This window comes from Atta colombica, unplaced genomic scaffold (assembly GCF_001594045.1).
Source record: "Atta colombica isolate Treedump-2 unplaced genomic scaffold, Acol1.0 scaffold90, whole genome shotgun sequence".
Lineage (NCBI taxonomy): Eukaryota > Metazoa > Arthropoda > Insecta > Hymenoptera > Formicidae > Atta > Atta colombica.
Window position 1 is genome coordinate 113,058 of NW_017259584.1, and position 13,616 is coordinate 126,673.

The window sequence follows — 13,616 nt, forward strand, 5'->3', positions numbered from 1 at the left end:
GTGTAAAGTACAAAGATTTAACACTATACGCCATTTTATTGTACCATCAACAAGTGCAAAGTGATTGAAAAGTGTTTGCATAGTATATTGTGTTGCTGTGTTTAATATGACGAAATTTGTACCAAATAAGGAGCATTCGCGGACAGCATTAATTTTTTGTTTTCATTTGAAGAAAACTGCTGCGGAATCATACCGATTACTTGGAGAAACTTATGGTGAACATGCTCCATCGTAAAAAACGTATGAACGATGGTTTCAGCGTTTCAAAGATTTCGATGTTGCAGAACACGGGAAACTGCCCAAAAAGTACGAAGAATTACAAGCATGCTGGATGAAGATGATTCACAAACACAAAAACAATTCGCAGAGCAATTGAACAATTTTAGTCAACAAGCTGTTTCCAATCGCCTACGAGAGATGGGAAAGATTCAGAAAGATGGGTGAATTGAACGAGAGATGGAGAGGCACAAAAACACATGTGATATTTTGCTCGAACGATACAGAAGAAAGTCATTCTTGCATCGTATCTGGGGGGATAAAAGTGGATTTTTTTTGAGAATCCCAAGCGCAAAAAATCATGAGTAGACCCAGGCGCACCATCCACATGGACCGCAAAATCGCTTTGGCAGAAAGACGATGCTCTGTGTTTGGTAGGATCAGAAGGGTGTGGTCTATTATGAGTTATTGAAGCCTGGCGAAACGGTTAATACCAAACGCTATCAACAATTGATCGATTTGAATCGTTCGCTGCTTAAAAAACGACCAGAATACCAAAAGAGGCAACACAAGGTCATTTTTCTCCATGCTCTATCACATACGGCAAAACCAGTTCGGGACACGTTGGAAGCACTCAGCTGAGAAATTTTACCCCATGCCACTTACTCATCAAACTTGACACCTTCCGATTATCACTTGTTTGCATCGATGGATCACGCACTTGCTGAGCAGTGCTTTGGTTCGTACGAGAATGTAAAAAAATGGTTCGATGAATGGTTCGCGGCAAAAGGGAAAGATTTTTACTGGCGTGGTATCCACAAATTGCCCGAAAGATGGGAAAAATATGTAACTAGCAATGGAGCATACTTTGAATAAATCTCTTTTTATCATTCTTCCGAATTTAACGTGTTTTTTTTTTTTAGGAAAAAATGGTCATTTCATACTTGTACACCTGGTATATTTAATTTAAATCATTTAAATTGATTTCTTAACGAAATTTATTTGTAAAAGATATATGTTTACGCGAGAATCGGTTGCGCATGCAGAATGCTCGCATATATAGTATTGTTTGTGTTGATTAGTCCGATGCGCAATGTCAACTGTGATCTTTCTACATATCTTTATGTCACAATCAATTTGTGGATCATTGAAATTGCAGTCCCCATACAATAGCAGAGAGATTGTTGGATAGTATACAAGATTGGATGAGTGATCGCTTAGGAAAATAAGGAAATTAATTCTCAGATGAGAGGGAAGCGTTTTTTTTTAATTGTAATTTTATCGTGTGTTTTACTGGAATACGATGTTAATCAATAATACTTATTTTAATAATAAAATTGAATTAATTAATATAAGAAACATTTTTTATGTCTCACAGACATTGCAATTCATTACATTAAACGTTACTACAATGTCTCTTCAAGATTGAATTTACATTTCGCGATATTACTGCAATGTTGCAAATCAACATTTCTGAAATATTGATTCAATGTTAGTGTGCTGTATGGGTGAAATGCACAAGATTTCAAATCAAAACAATATAATCTCATTCACTATGCAAGAGTTATAATACAATATTTTCTTATCTGTAATTAGGCTTGAAGATTTTCATTATAACCTAAAAAAAAATTTCGAATGTTGTCAAGGAAATATTGCTTTTCCAAATATTGCTACTTGTTATCAGTTTCTTCTTCTTCAGTTGTTTCTTATTTTATTATAGACTTCAAAAAAATATTTTTCCAAATATTCTTCCAAATAGGATTTAAATAGGATCAGGAAATAGTAGTGAGGTAGAGCCGGTTCTAACTCAGGTCTTCTGAGGGGAGCGCGAGACGCGGGGGATATTCGTAGAGGAAGGGAAGCGGAGCGCGGGGAATACTCGTAGGCGCGAGGAGTGCCTAAAAAATAATTACAATAAATTATGTAAAATAAATCTTATCTCCTCCTTATCTTCCTCCTCCTCTATCTCCGAGGATGTAAAGAAGTTCCATCTCGTTGTGCAGGTGAAGGAGCTTCATACTCCATGAATGCATCAACGTTGTTGAGCTAATTGACGCTCATGTACGTGATACCTTCTTTATTCCTCGTTCCTCTCATCGATGATGGTGACAAGAGCCTCGTCCTCCTCGCCGATATCCTCTTCCGTGTGGATGTCCTCTTCGATGGGGACGTTCCTCCTCCCCCTCAATCAATTTTATTTTTTTACATGGAGGCTCGTGATTTTCCATGTCTTTTTTTTCTTAGTAACATACATAAATTAATCACGTAAACTGCTAGATAGCAGAATATTTTTGCAGTTTTTATAAATTTAAAAAATCACTCATAATATATTACAATACATTGCTCTTTGTATAAATATCAAGAGACACGACAATAGCTCGGTGCTAAGCCACGCGTAACGATGTTACTGTGACTACTTTTCATCGCGAGTTGGAATTGAGATTATTAGATCTCAATAACGAATCGATCAAATTCTATATATGCCCGATAGCGTCCACTCAAATTGTGTTATAATGATGTTGCATACGCAGACAAGACTCGGCAAATACTGACGCCGAGAAGCATTCTTTGCCATAACAATACTGCTTAAGATACATTTTATATTTCCGCTGCACAGGAAACACTTAAGGAAGAAATGAAACACTTGAGACCATAAATAAATAAACATTTGCAACCTATAGAAGTATAGAACTCTAGACACTACAAAAATGTGTAAATAATAATGGCTCGCATGCTAGAAAAAGATAGAGTGCGACGATAGAGTACAAGTATTCGACATCTTTTTTTTCCTCTTTTTTTTGACATAATTTTCATAATGCGTTGTGATTTTTTTCCTTTTCCTTTTTTACTAGCGTATTGGAGCAAAGGATATAACGGATGGGTAAAACAAAATAAGTATATATAAGTAATGCGAACAAATTTTTTTTTATTTACATATTGTTACACTGATTTTTCGTACGTATTAAAAAACTAAAGTTAATAGCTTGCAACTCAGCAAACGAAAATGGATTAAAATGAGTTGAAATGGATTCAGATTTTCAGAAATATTGATTCACGAATGTTAAAATAAATGCTTTTCAATCCTGAATGTATTTTTATTCATTTATAGGAATTGTATGGAGTATATCTCTATGCCTTTCAATCTAAAAATAATATTAGTTTTTTCTGTGCATTGTGAATATAATTGAATTGAATTGAACATATGCGATGATCTCCCAGAACGATCTCCACGTAATTCGGCGGATTAACATTGATTCCAATTTCCAAAAATTTGTAGCTTGTATTCGTATTGCTTTTTTCAACTTGCTGCCTGCACTTATTATTTGCACTCTTTTAGTGCCGCTCTTGTTTTACAGAGAAAATGGAGAATACTGAAACATCAGGACGAAATAGTTTCTCAAGAGGATAACCAGCTAGAATGTCCGCCGAGAAAACCATGACAGATTCGAGTTCGAACTAAAGAAACTGCCTAAAGCAGGAAGAGCTCCGTGCGAGACAAGAGAAAAGTCTCGGGCGAGAAGAGAGACTACCTGCGTGAAATTTGGATTCCCAAATCGTGGGAAGTTATGTTGCTGCCACGGATCCACGCGATTCGTGGGATCGCGCGGCGCCGCTATCTGCCGATCAGGTGCCGAAAAGTCTCGCTCCCGAAAAGCGCGCGGCCTGTGCACCCCACCGAAGCCCTATCGAAATCACTTGCGTTATGGCACGAACCTGGTGCAGATTGTGAGAGGATCCACTGAGAGCGAATAAAGAACTAACAATAAAGTGAGCCAGCTGAAATATCGCAAGGAGCTGAAAGGATGAGAAAGAGGAATCACTGGTGAGATAAGTGTAGAAATTCTGTAAAACTATCGATGATATCTTGAGCGAATAGCACGTGCCGAATTTGAGCCGAAAGGTTGATGCCCATACAGGAAGCTATCGCGAGTAATTAATCCTTTAGTTCTCGCTTGCCGTTCACTCGAATCACGTAGATTATTGCATTCAGTTCGCGCTTGCCGCCTTCTGGCCACAGCGAAGTCGCCGCGTCTCGTAAGTGTGATTGTATGTTAACTTGCCATTTGGCATTATATGCTACCATTTGAGTCAGAACAGAGAAAAGCATTGTGCGATGTCTGGCGGAAAGCCGCGATTGCTGTAAATGCTGATTGATTGATGAATTTATAATAACTCTCACGACAATCGCCTATTCACGTTCCAGGTATTCTTTTGTGCTGTGTGACTCGATCATGTCCGATCATAACGAACTCATATTCGCACCGAAACGAATTATTGTCACTATGGTAAATTATGTACTTGAGTAGATGTTTGTATGTAATCGTTCTTTTTATCAATATTAAATATATGTCATTGTCCAATATTAAATGTTTGTCCTTTTCTTATTATTAAAAGAAAAATAGTTCTTATTTGTTCTCTCGCGTTCCAATTCATTCTGGCTCTGAATAATCCATCCATTGTCTGTGCGAGGCTAAGTAGTCGATTGTCGTCCGTTGCATTAAAGAAATATTGAAAATAATTAGTCGAGATTTAAAGTAGTAATAAAGAGCGGCATGCTCACTCGTGCCTGATGCCCAACTTCAGTTAGAATTTTCGATAATTCAGTGACTAGCTATCGACTTCGAGTAACAAAGTAAAATTATTGGCTGAATTGTGAGAATAGAAAAGTAACGAAGTTGTGCCGTCGAGATTACGGTCACAAATGACGTTTAATATCAAGGGCCAACGAGAAAAAAATTTGTTAAATAATAACGGAGATGGAAAGGGAGAGAAAGTTTTGCTATATTTCCATTGTGTTACTGTGCTTTGTCGTGTTTTTCTTGGATATATTTCTTGTGTGTTAATTCCTTTCTTTCAGCAGTGTATTGTGCGCGGCGTGATTTTGGGAAGTTTTCGTCATTAAACTTGTCGAAGAAAGGTCTTGAAATTTCTGTGCGTGTGAAATTAGATTTCAGAGGTTTTCACATACTTGAGAGCAGACAATCATGTTGATTACTTTACGTAATTGTCTTGTAATCGCTCTGTTTTGTATCCTTGTCGCGTCATCATGCGTGTTTGCATTCGTGTTGCCAACATGACCTTCATATTGCTAAAGGCTTCTCTGTGTCTTTGTGGTAAATATTCCTCCCCTACTGTTGTTGTTTCTCGCTACCGAACAGCTGGTTTGATTGGTTGCCGACGAGATTATTCAAGGTCTCCGTACAAGTTGTTTCAAATTTAACGTCAAATAGGGCAAGGAGAAAATCCATAGACGTATATATTTCGTTTACTATTTGATTGAAATGGTGATTTCTATGTTTGCCAATGTCACGAATTAACCGACAGTTCGAAGAAACTATCATGATTTTTGTGGATATTTCAGCTGTTAGCGGATGAAAGAAGCTCTCGAACAATGGGGATTGGGTGCCGAGAGGAATACGATCGGTAGAGGAATGCCACGTAATATGACCGATTGCTCCGATATAAGCTGAAGGCGCCCGGAGATCGCAACAGCTGTAATGTTTCACGTGCGGAAGACCTCGCGGCATCGCACTTACATCTATCGATCCCTAAATCGATATGTTTCGATAGCCCTCCGTGTACCGCGGAGGATGGGATGAAAGGCGAGAAAGTTGCGCCTCTTCGCTCCCGAATTGCTGCGAGATGAGAGGAACACGACTGCATACTCGCTCGCATGCGCGAGATATACGATGCGCTTTGTAAATGGAGCATAACATTCTCGGGGAAAATGATGCGGAGCCTTCTTGATGCGAGTGGATGAATGTCGTGCTTTATTTCCGATATCAGATGAGGATCTTCTTAAATGTCTGCCGTTTTTTTCCTGACAAGTACCGCCCTGGTATCACACAGAGGGCGAGGAATGGCGGACGTGGAACAAATTCGTGGCGTGCGCGTTTCGCTGACCTGGACTTTCAGATCGCTTTGCGAGAAGATTTGTCAGCGTAAAGGGAGCAGGAGCTGGTGGCCAACTCCTATCTAACCTGCATGCAAGCTATGTTCGACCGGCTCGATCTTCCATCGTTTGAAAGAACGGTTGAATTAAGCGCATCAAAATTTGTTGCCGCGATTATAGACGATATTATTAGGTGTACAACTTTGCTTTCGCCGTTTTCCTATAGATGGCTTTAGCAATAAGTGGTGGTCGAAATAAATAGATCATAGACGTCATACAATAAACTTGGGCATCTGTCAACATAATCCCATAGAAACATTAATCGATTTGTGTCTGCATCATAAAGTTATTCTCGATTGAAAATGTCAGTTTACGAGCCAAATTCTCGTCATTTGCGGGAGGTTTTAATTTTTTGCTTCAATATGAAGAAATCTGCGGCTGAGGCTCATCGAATGCTCTCAAATACTTATGATGAGGCCAATATTAGTGAAAGAACGTGTCGTGAATGGTTTCATCGCTTCAAGAACGGTGATTTTGACGTCCAAGGTCATGCTCTGTATTTGGTGGGACCAGTTCGGCGTAGTGTATTATGAACTGTTAAAACCGACTGAAACAATCACAGGCGATCGGTATCGAACGCAATTGATGCGTTTGAGCCGAGCATTGAAAGACAAACGGCCGCAATACAACGAGAGACACGATAAAGCGATTTTGCAGCATGACAATGCTCGACCCCATGTTGCGAAAGTGTCTAGACATACTTGGAAACGTTGAAATAGGAAATCCTACCCCACCCGCCGTATTCTCCAAACGTTGCTCCCTCTGACTATCACTTGTTTCGATTAATAGCACACGGCCTGGCTGACCAGCACTTCCGGTCTTATGAAGAAATAAAAAATTCATGGATAGCCTCAAAAAATGACCAGTTTTTTCGACGCGGGATTCGTACGCTACCCGAAAGATGGGAGAAAGTAGTGGCCAGCGATGGACAATACTTTGAATCATAAATGTATAATCAGTTTTTTACAATAAAGCCTCGAATTTCGGAAAAAAACGGCGGAAGCAAAGTTGTACACCTAATACACCGAGAACAGTTTCAAGATTTTGCGACTCGATACTGTGTGTCCCACCGATTCCTAAGCTAGTCTTGCTTCCTGATCTGGCGTACCATCCCCTGAAAAAGAATTCGCGTGGTTCGACGACGGCCGAAGTTGCCCTATCGAGTTCTGGGGCGAAGAAAGGAAATTTTTTGCGCGATCGGAATGATGCCGTGGGAGCAGAATCATCCGCTGCGGACTCCGGACGATCGAGCGACAGCTGCCGTTTTCTTAACCCGTTCCGCGAACACAATAAGATGCTGGAATTGTGGAAAGGCCGGCTATTTTGCACGCGGATGTATGAAGAGACGCCGCGTATATTGCTTCCGCTGCGGCAAGCAAAAGATCACGCTTACAATATGCCCCTGACCGACGTATTCGAGAAATGCATAGTGAGTCGCTCGCGCGGATCTCTGTGACTTCCGCCTATTCGGTTGCGACCCGCCTGTTTTAACGTAGAATACTTAAAGATGACAGACCTTTCGCGTATCCAACTCCTCTTCGTTGTGATATTTTTGTATCTTCGTTTAAAATCAATCGTTCAAAACTAGTCGATTTCGGGTCGAGTCGAACTAACGTATTTTTGATGATAAAGGAATTGAGATCTGAAGCTACCGATTACTTTCGCGCAGGATGTTCGAATATGCACCGCGAACGGGCAAATAGCAGAAATTACCGAGGAAGTAGAGCTGCCCCTGATACTGGAAGATCTACAAAAAGAAATTAACATGTGTTTGGGTCGAATTTCGTGTATTGTAGGGATAAATTTTTTATGTGCGTTCGGAATCAGTTTCGATTTTGCTTCTTCGATGAGGTATTTCGCGAGTCGATCCTGGGAATCCTTCGAAGAACTTGAGGATCGCGTGGGAGGGGGGAGGTACGCTTGCTGTGGACTCTCCGAGCAGAAATTACGCTTAAAAAAATTTCTAGCTAATAAAATTCCGAAGACTGTCACAGATAGCCGATGTCCTCTCTTATTGAGCATAAAATCGCCGTCGGTTTACATCCGCTGATTAAGCAACGTTGTTATTTAGTTTTTCCAAAAATGCAAGAAGCCATCCGCGAAGAAATAGACAAAATTTTAGCTGTCGAAATAATTGAACCCTCGTTTAGTGAATGGTCGAATCCGATTGTAATGATGAAAAAGTCGAAGCAAGTACCGTTTTTACCTAGGACTTTCGTAAAGTGAATAGTGTATCTAAAAAGGACGCATACCCGTTGAATGCGCATACCCCCAAATGAATGTATAAATTGGATAAATTGCAACCTGCTCGGTATATCTCAATATTCGATTTGAGTCAGGCGTACTTTCAAATACCTCTGGCTGAAAAAAGTCAAGAGATTACTGCTTTTAATGTGGGTAAAGGCCTATATCACTTTATGAGAATGCCATACGAGCTAACGGGAGCGATCTTTCAATGCTTGTTGGATCCATATTAATTGGTCCAGAGATGGAACCGCGTTCGCGTATTTAGACGATATAGTAATTATAAAGCCAACTTTTGAAAAACATCTAGAGCGGCTCGAGCGCGTTTTAAATAAAATTATGTGAGCGGATCTTATCAATCCCGACATGTGCGAATTCTGTCGTTCGCAGGTGCGGTATCTGGGTTTCGTTGTGTGCGGCCTAACAGTCGACCCCGAGAAGGCGCAGCCAATATTTGAGTATCCAGCATCGCGTAACCTTAAACAATTTCGTCGATTTCTTGGCATTCATTCTAATACCATCATACATCTAATGATTTGATTTATTCCGTAATTTACAACGACTAGCAAGCCATTCATGAGACTATTGAAAAAGAATCAGCGTGGGGTGACGAACAATATCAGGCTTTCAAAGAGATTCGCGCGCGCTTAGCCTTGACTCTGACCTTATCGTGCCCGGATTTTAATCCATTCGTATTACAGACCAGTTCGAACTCGGCGCTGTTTTGGTACAAAATATCAATGATGAAAATATTATCGCGAATTGCGCATTGTCAGATGCTAAGAAGATATACTCCGTCACAGAACAATACTATTTGGCTGTCGTGTGAGCGATACAAAAATTCCGATCTCTGGAGGATTATCGGTTCACTATGCTGGATCATAGTAGTTGCATTGGCTTCACAATTTGAGAAATTCTACCGGTAGATTGGCAAGATGGGCCTTCGAGCTTTCAGAATACGACTATGAAATCTTGCGAAAAGGGTCTTGCAACACGCCAGCTGCGATTATCGCGGATGTTTGAGGGTTTGAGGGACGCCGAGATTCAATTAGAAATTGTCGACGCGTTTTTAGTTGCTGGGGAGAAGGCAATTTTTGAAGACACAGAGGACCCGTGATATCGCCTTCGCAAGGTTTCCGAGAGACCTAATGCGTTCTCCGGAAAATAGTGGACAGTCAGTTATACCATTTAAAACCTTGCGCCGTGACGTCTGCGGTCGTAGATGATCTAGATTATTAGAAACTAGTATTACCGTGTGAATTGAGAGGGGAGGCCTTCTCAACGAGAAACGCATGACGCATCAGAACATTTATTGAGAAGAACACTATCGCTTGATGATCGCGTATTACTAGTCTAACATGTTTCAAAATGTCACGGATGTTATATAAGGCAATGCAATACGTATCAACGTACAAAAATAGAGCAGACGAGACTAATGGGAGTCATCAAGTTATTGAAACTCCGTGGATTGTGATTGCCGTGGACGTGATGAGACCGTTGTCACGAAATAAAGCGGAATTCGCGTACATTTTGATAATCCAAGATTATTATTATTCGCTAAATGGGTGCCGTACATTACAAGTGAATGGGAAAAGTATTAAAGAAGCACTCAAAGATTTAATTCTCTCGCGGTGAGGCATGCGATTTCTTCTAACTGATAATAGCATGGAATTCATGAATAAAACTTTACAAACTTTCGCAGGAAACCGATATTGTGCATACTACAGTGTCATCATACCACCAGTAGAGAGAGTCAAACTCCAGTAGAGAGAGTCAATAGAATACTGAAAACCATAATAATTTTTTTTTTTTGGATCGTGATTACCGCGAGGGATGCGCACTTAAATAACTTTCGCTTCGATTACAATATCGCCTACCATTTGTTCATCAGCACGTCTCCCGCATTTTAAATTTTGGGTCGCGAACTGGAATCATTCGTTGCGACGCCGTTGCGATTCTGCTACCGAATCTGTGACGCGCAAGAGTCGGACCGCATGGAAGCGTTACAATCTTTGCATAATTGAATTATCGAGAATTTAGAGCAGGTGTATCAGAAGCAGGCTATTTATTATAATTTGCGAAGACGCGATCGAAGTTTCGAGATTGGAGACTTAGTGCTGCGACGGCAACATAAATTATCGTCAATGGCTCAAAATATTATCGCGAAACCGAGATTTCAGAGACCTTTCAAAATAAGTCGCGTTTTATATTAGTCGTATATGAGCTCGCTAATCTTGATGACACGCCCGTAGGTAAAGTTCACGTTAAGGAAAACTCTACTATTCGTCTTGAATGCCTAATCGACTCCATCTTGATTCAGAACTTTGACTGAACCCGAAAGAGAACCGACACCCAGGAGCTGCCGTAAAGACTTGAAGATACTAAAAGATAGGGGGACGACCGAAAATGGTGACGGTCCGCTTAAAGACCTTCGAGGAGCGCCACCACCTCCTATTTCAAAAGATAGACGAAGACCATCTTGGATTTTGGAATTGAAGGATATTGAGAGAAGGATTGAAGAAATCTTCCAGACTGCCTGCTATACGACACGAGGGGCAGTGGTGAAGAAATGACCCTCATCCAAGGACGCGGCCACACAATGGGTAATCGAATTATCAATATGTTGAAACGTAACATAATTTATAAAAGAAGAATCTTATCATAAAAACGTGTAATCTGCGTACTTAAAAGACATTTAATATTAGTGTGATAAAAGTGAATGGAGTGATGGAAGTGAATTATAATAAACAGTTGTGACGAGCATTATTATTATTTGCATCCAAACTTATTCCTTCAACTGTTTCAAGCTAGAACAAAATATAATCATTGAACATCTATAAGGTATAATAACAATTTCATAATTAAGATAATAATAAGCCTTTAAAATATATTTGGTTTACGTTTCTATTTTAAACATTCTCTTTTAAACACTCTTTGAATGCTAAAAAACACGATCGCATTTCTCATAAAACTTCTCATAACTATGTAATAAATACTATAAGTATAATAGCGCAGATAACATTAAAGAAATTTTTGTAAAATTGAGAAATTAGACAATATTGCGTACCACAGTATTATAAAGTATTATGCCTATTGACATACAATTAAGTTTCACAAGTATTTCAGTACGTCAAATTGTAAGAAATGCTCGTATAATTCGAAAACGTACTGAAATAATTGTTTGATTTCTATGTCAATAATAGTTTTATAATGTTTATCGCATTAATTATTGAATAGAAATATCTAATTTCACTCTTTTACGATATTTTTCTAACAATTTTATCAATGTTATTAAAATGCAATCCGATACTCAAAGGATTTAATATTTATTTTAATTTCATCATTCTATTTTATTATTTTATTACTATTTTATTTTAATTTAATAAAATTAGTATATTTAAAGTATGAAAAATAAAGAGATGATGATAGAGGGGAAAAATAAGAAGGAACGTATTTTTATAAACGTGTGAATGCGTCCGGTCGGTGTACGCCTCGTGCGTAAAGAGTTCACGTCTAACCGTGAGCGCTGTCTAACCGCTCCTGCCCGTCTTCTATATGCGACCTATAATACGCTTACTATTTCTTCTTGTAATTTGAAAAGCAAAACTAAGCTTCGGACAACATTTTTGTAAATCGTCTTAGAATTCGGTCAGAAATACGTCTTTTCTAGGGACATTTGGATTGTTCTGAATCACTCTATATAATGAATATCCGCATTTATGAGGAATTACGATTTCAAAAATACATATTCAGCCTACTAAAAACGGATACAAATGCACGCATATACGAGCATATTCATATTTAACATTTATCCGCATCTATGAACACGAATATAAAATATATCCGCATTTATGAGGAATTACGATTTCAAAAGTACATATTCAGTCTACTAAAAACGAATACATTTTTTTAATATAAATCTGTTAGGAATTTTCATCAGAGTAAACTTTATTCTAATGAAAATTCTTAATAGATCTTTAGATGTAAAAATAGTTAAAAAAGTTGATAGAATATAAAGTCTGTTTTGGGTAAGATATTTTAGGATTTTGTGACGTTTTCTTTTTACGAGTAACATGTTTCTTTCTTGATAGCGCCACGTACTACGCACAGCGGATTTCTGTAAGTTGTAATTGTATATAATGTAGATATATTAACGTATTAGCATCTATAAGCTTTTGCATAAGAAAAACTTACCTGCTTTGGTCTGCAACTTATATGCATCAGATGGAGACTATATATCTGTCCGTAATTGCAAATGCAATATTTATTTGCACTTATACGCAATGTTGATCTATAGGACTCTGTTTTGCAATTACGGATTCCTCTCTGTTTCTGTTTGTGTACACATCGATGCTATTCATCTGCACCTGTATGCAATGTTGACAATTGTTAATAGATGCAAATGAATCCGATATTCGTAATTACAGATAGATATCTGAGGCATATACAATCCAGATAGAAACAGACAGGAATCATAATCGTAATTGCAAACAAATTCCTATAGATTAACATTGACACACAGATGCAGTACGATATCTGTATTTGTAAATAGATATCAGCATCCGATGCATACAGATTGCATCCGATACACATAGATAGAAACAGGCAAGTTTTTCTACTGCAAAAATTGATAGATGCTTATACGCTGACAGATCTCCATTAAATACAATTACATTTTTTGTCTGCATTTGCAAATGCATATAGTTAAATACAAATAGTTACTCACAGAAACGTCAATATAAGAATTGAAAATTCTCTTTAAACAGCGGATATCTATTGGGTATGGGAAAAAGTTCGTGGCATTTTTTCCGCTAGATGGCATTAAATGTTCAGCAGTCGGCAACTACTAATCGCATCGGCAACACTAGACGTGCGTTTAAAAAGTGACATTTTAACCTTTGTTTTGAGCCGAAAAAGATTGAAATCGATGAAGTGGGTCAAAAGTTATTTTATTTTGAAAATGGAAATAAATAAAGAAAAAATTCGCTACATTTTGCATCATCACTACGATAAAGGCAAGAATGCTGCATAAGCTTGTGAAAAAATTTGCGCTATTTACGGTGAAGATTTCTGATACTCTATCAAAATCAGCAGCACGGAAATGACTCGCTCGCTTTCGTGGAAATTTCGATGTGAAAAATGAACCTCGCTTCGGTCGACCAATCACTGAAAAGTCCGATGAAATCATGGTAAAAGTCGAGCG

The 13,616-nt window shown here is 38.6% G+C and overlaps 2 protein-coding genes across 2 annotated transcripts in view; one reads left to right on the plus strand and one right to left on the minus strand.

The window, feature by feature from the left end:
• Nucleotides 1-13,616, minus strand: part of LOC108693515 (trypsin-like) — a 68,817-nt gene that overhangs the window by 5,921 nt on the left and 49,280 nt on the right. The window lies entirely within an intron of this gene.
• Nucleotides 5,806-8,100, plus strand: LOC108693516. The gene is made up of 2 exons (XM_018202520.1): nt 5,806-6,298; nt 7,192-8,100. The coding sequence occupies exons 1-2, from the start codon at nt 6,202-6,204 to the stop codon at nt 7,623-7,625; spliced, it is 531 nt and encodes a 176-aa protein (XP_018058009.1). The 5' UTR covers nt 5,806-6,201; the 3' UTR covers nt 7,626-8,100.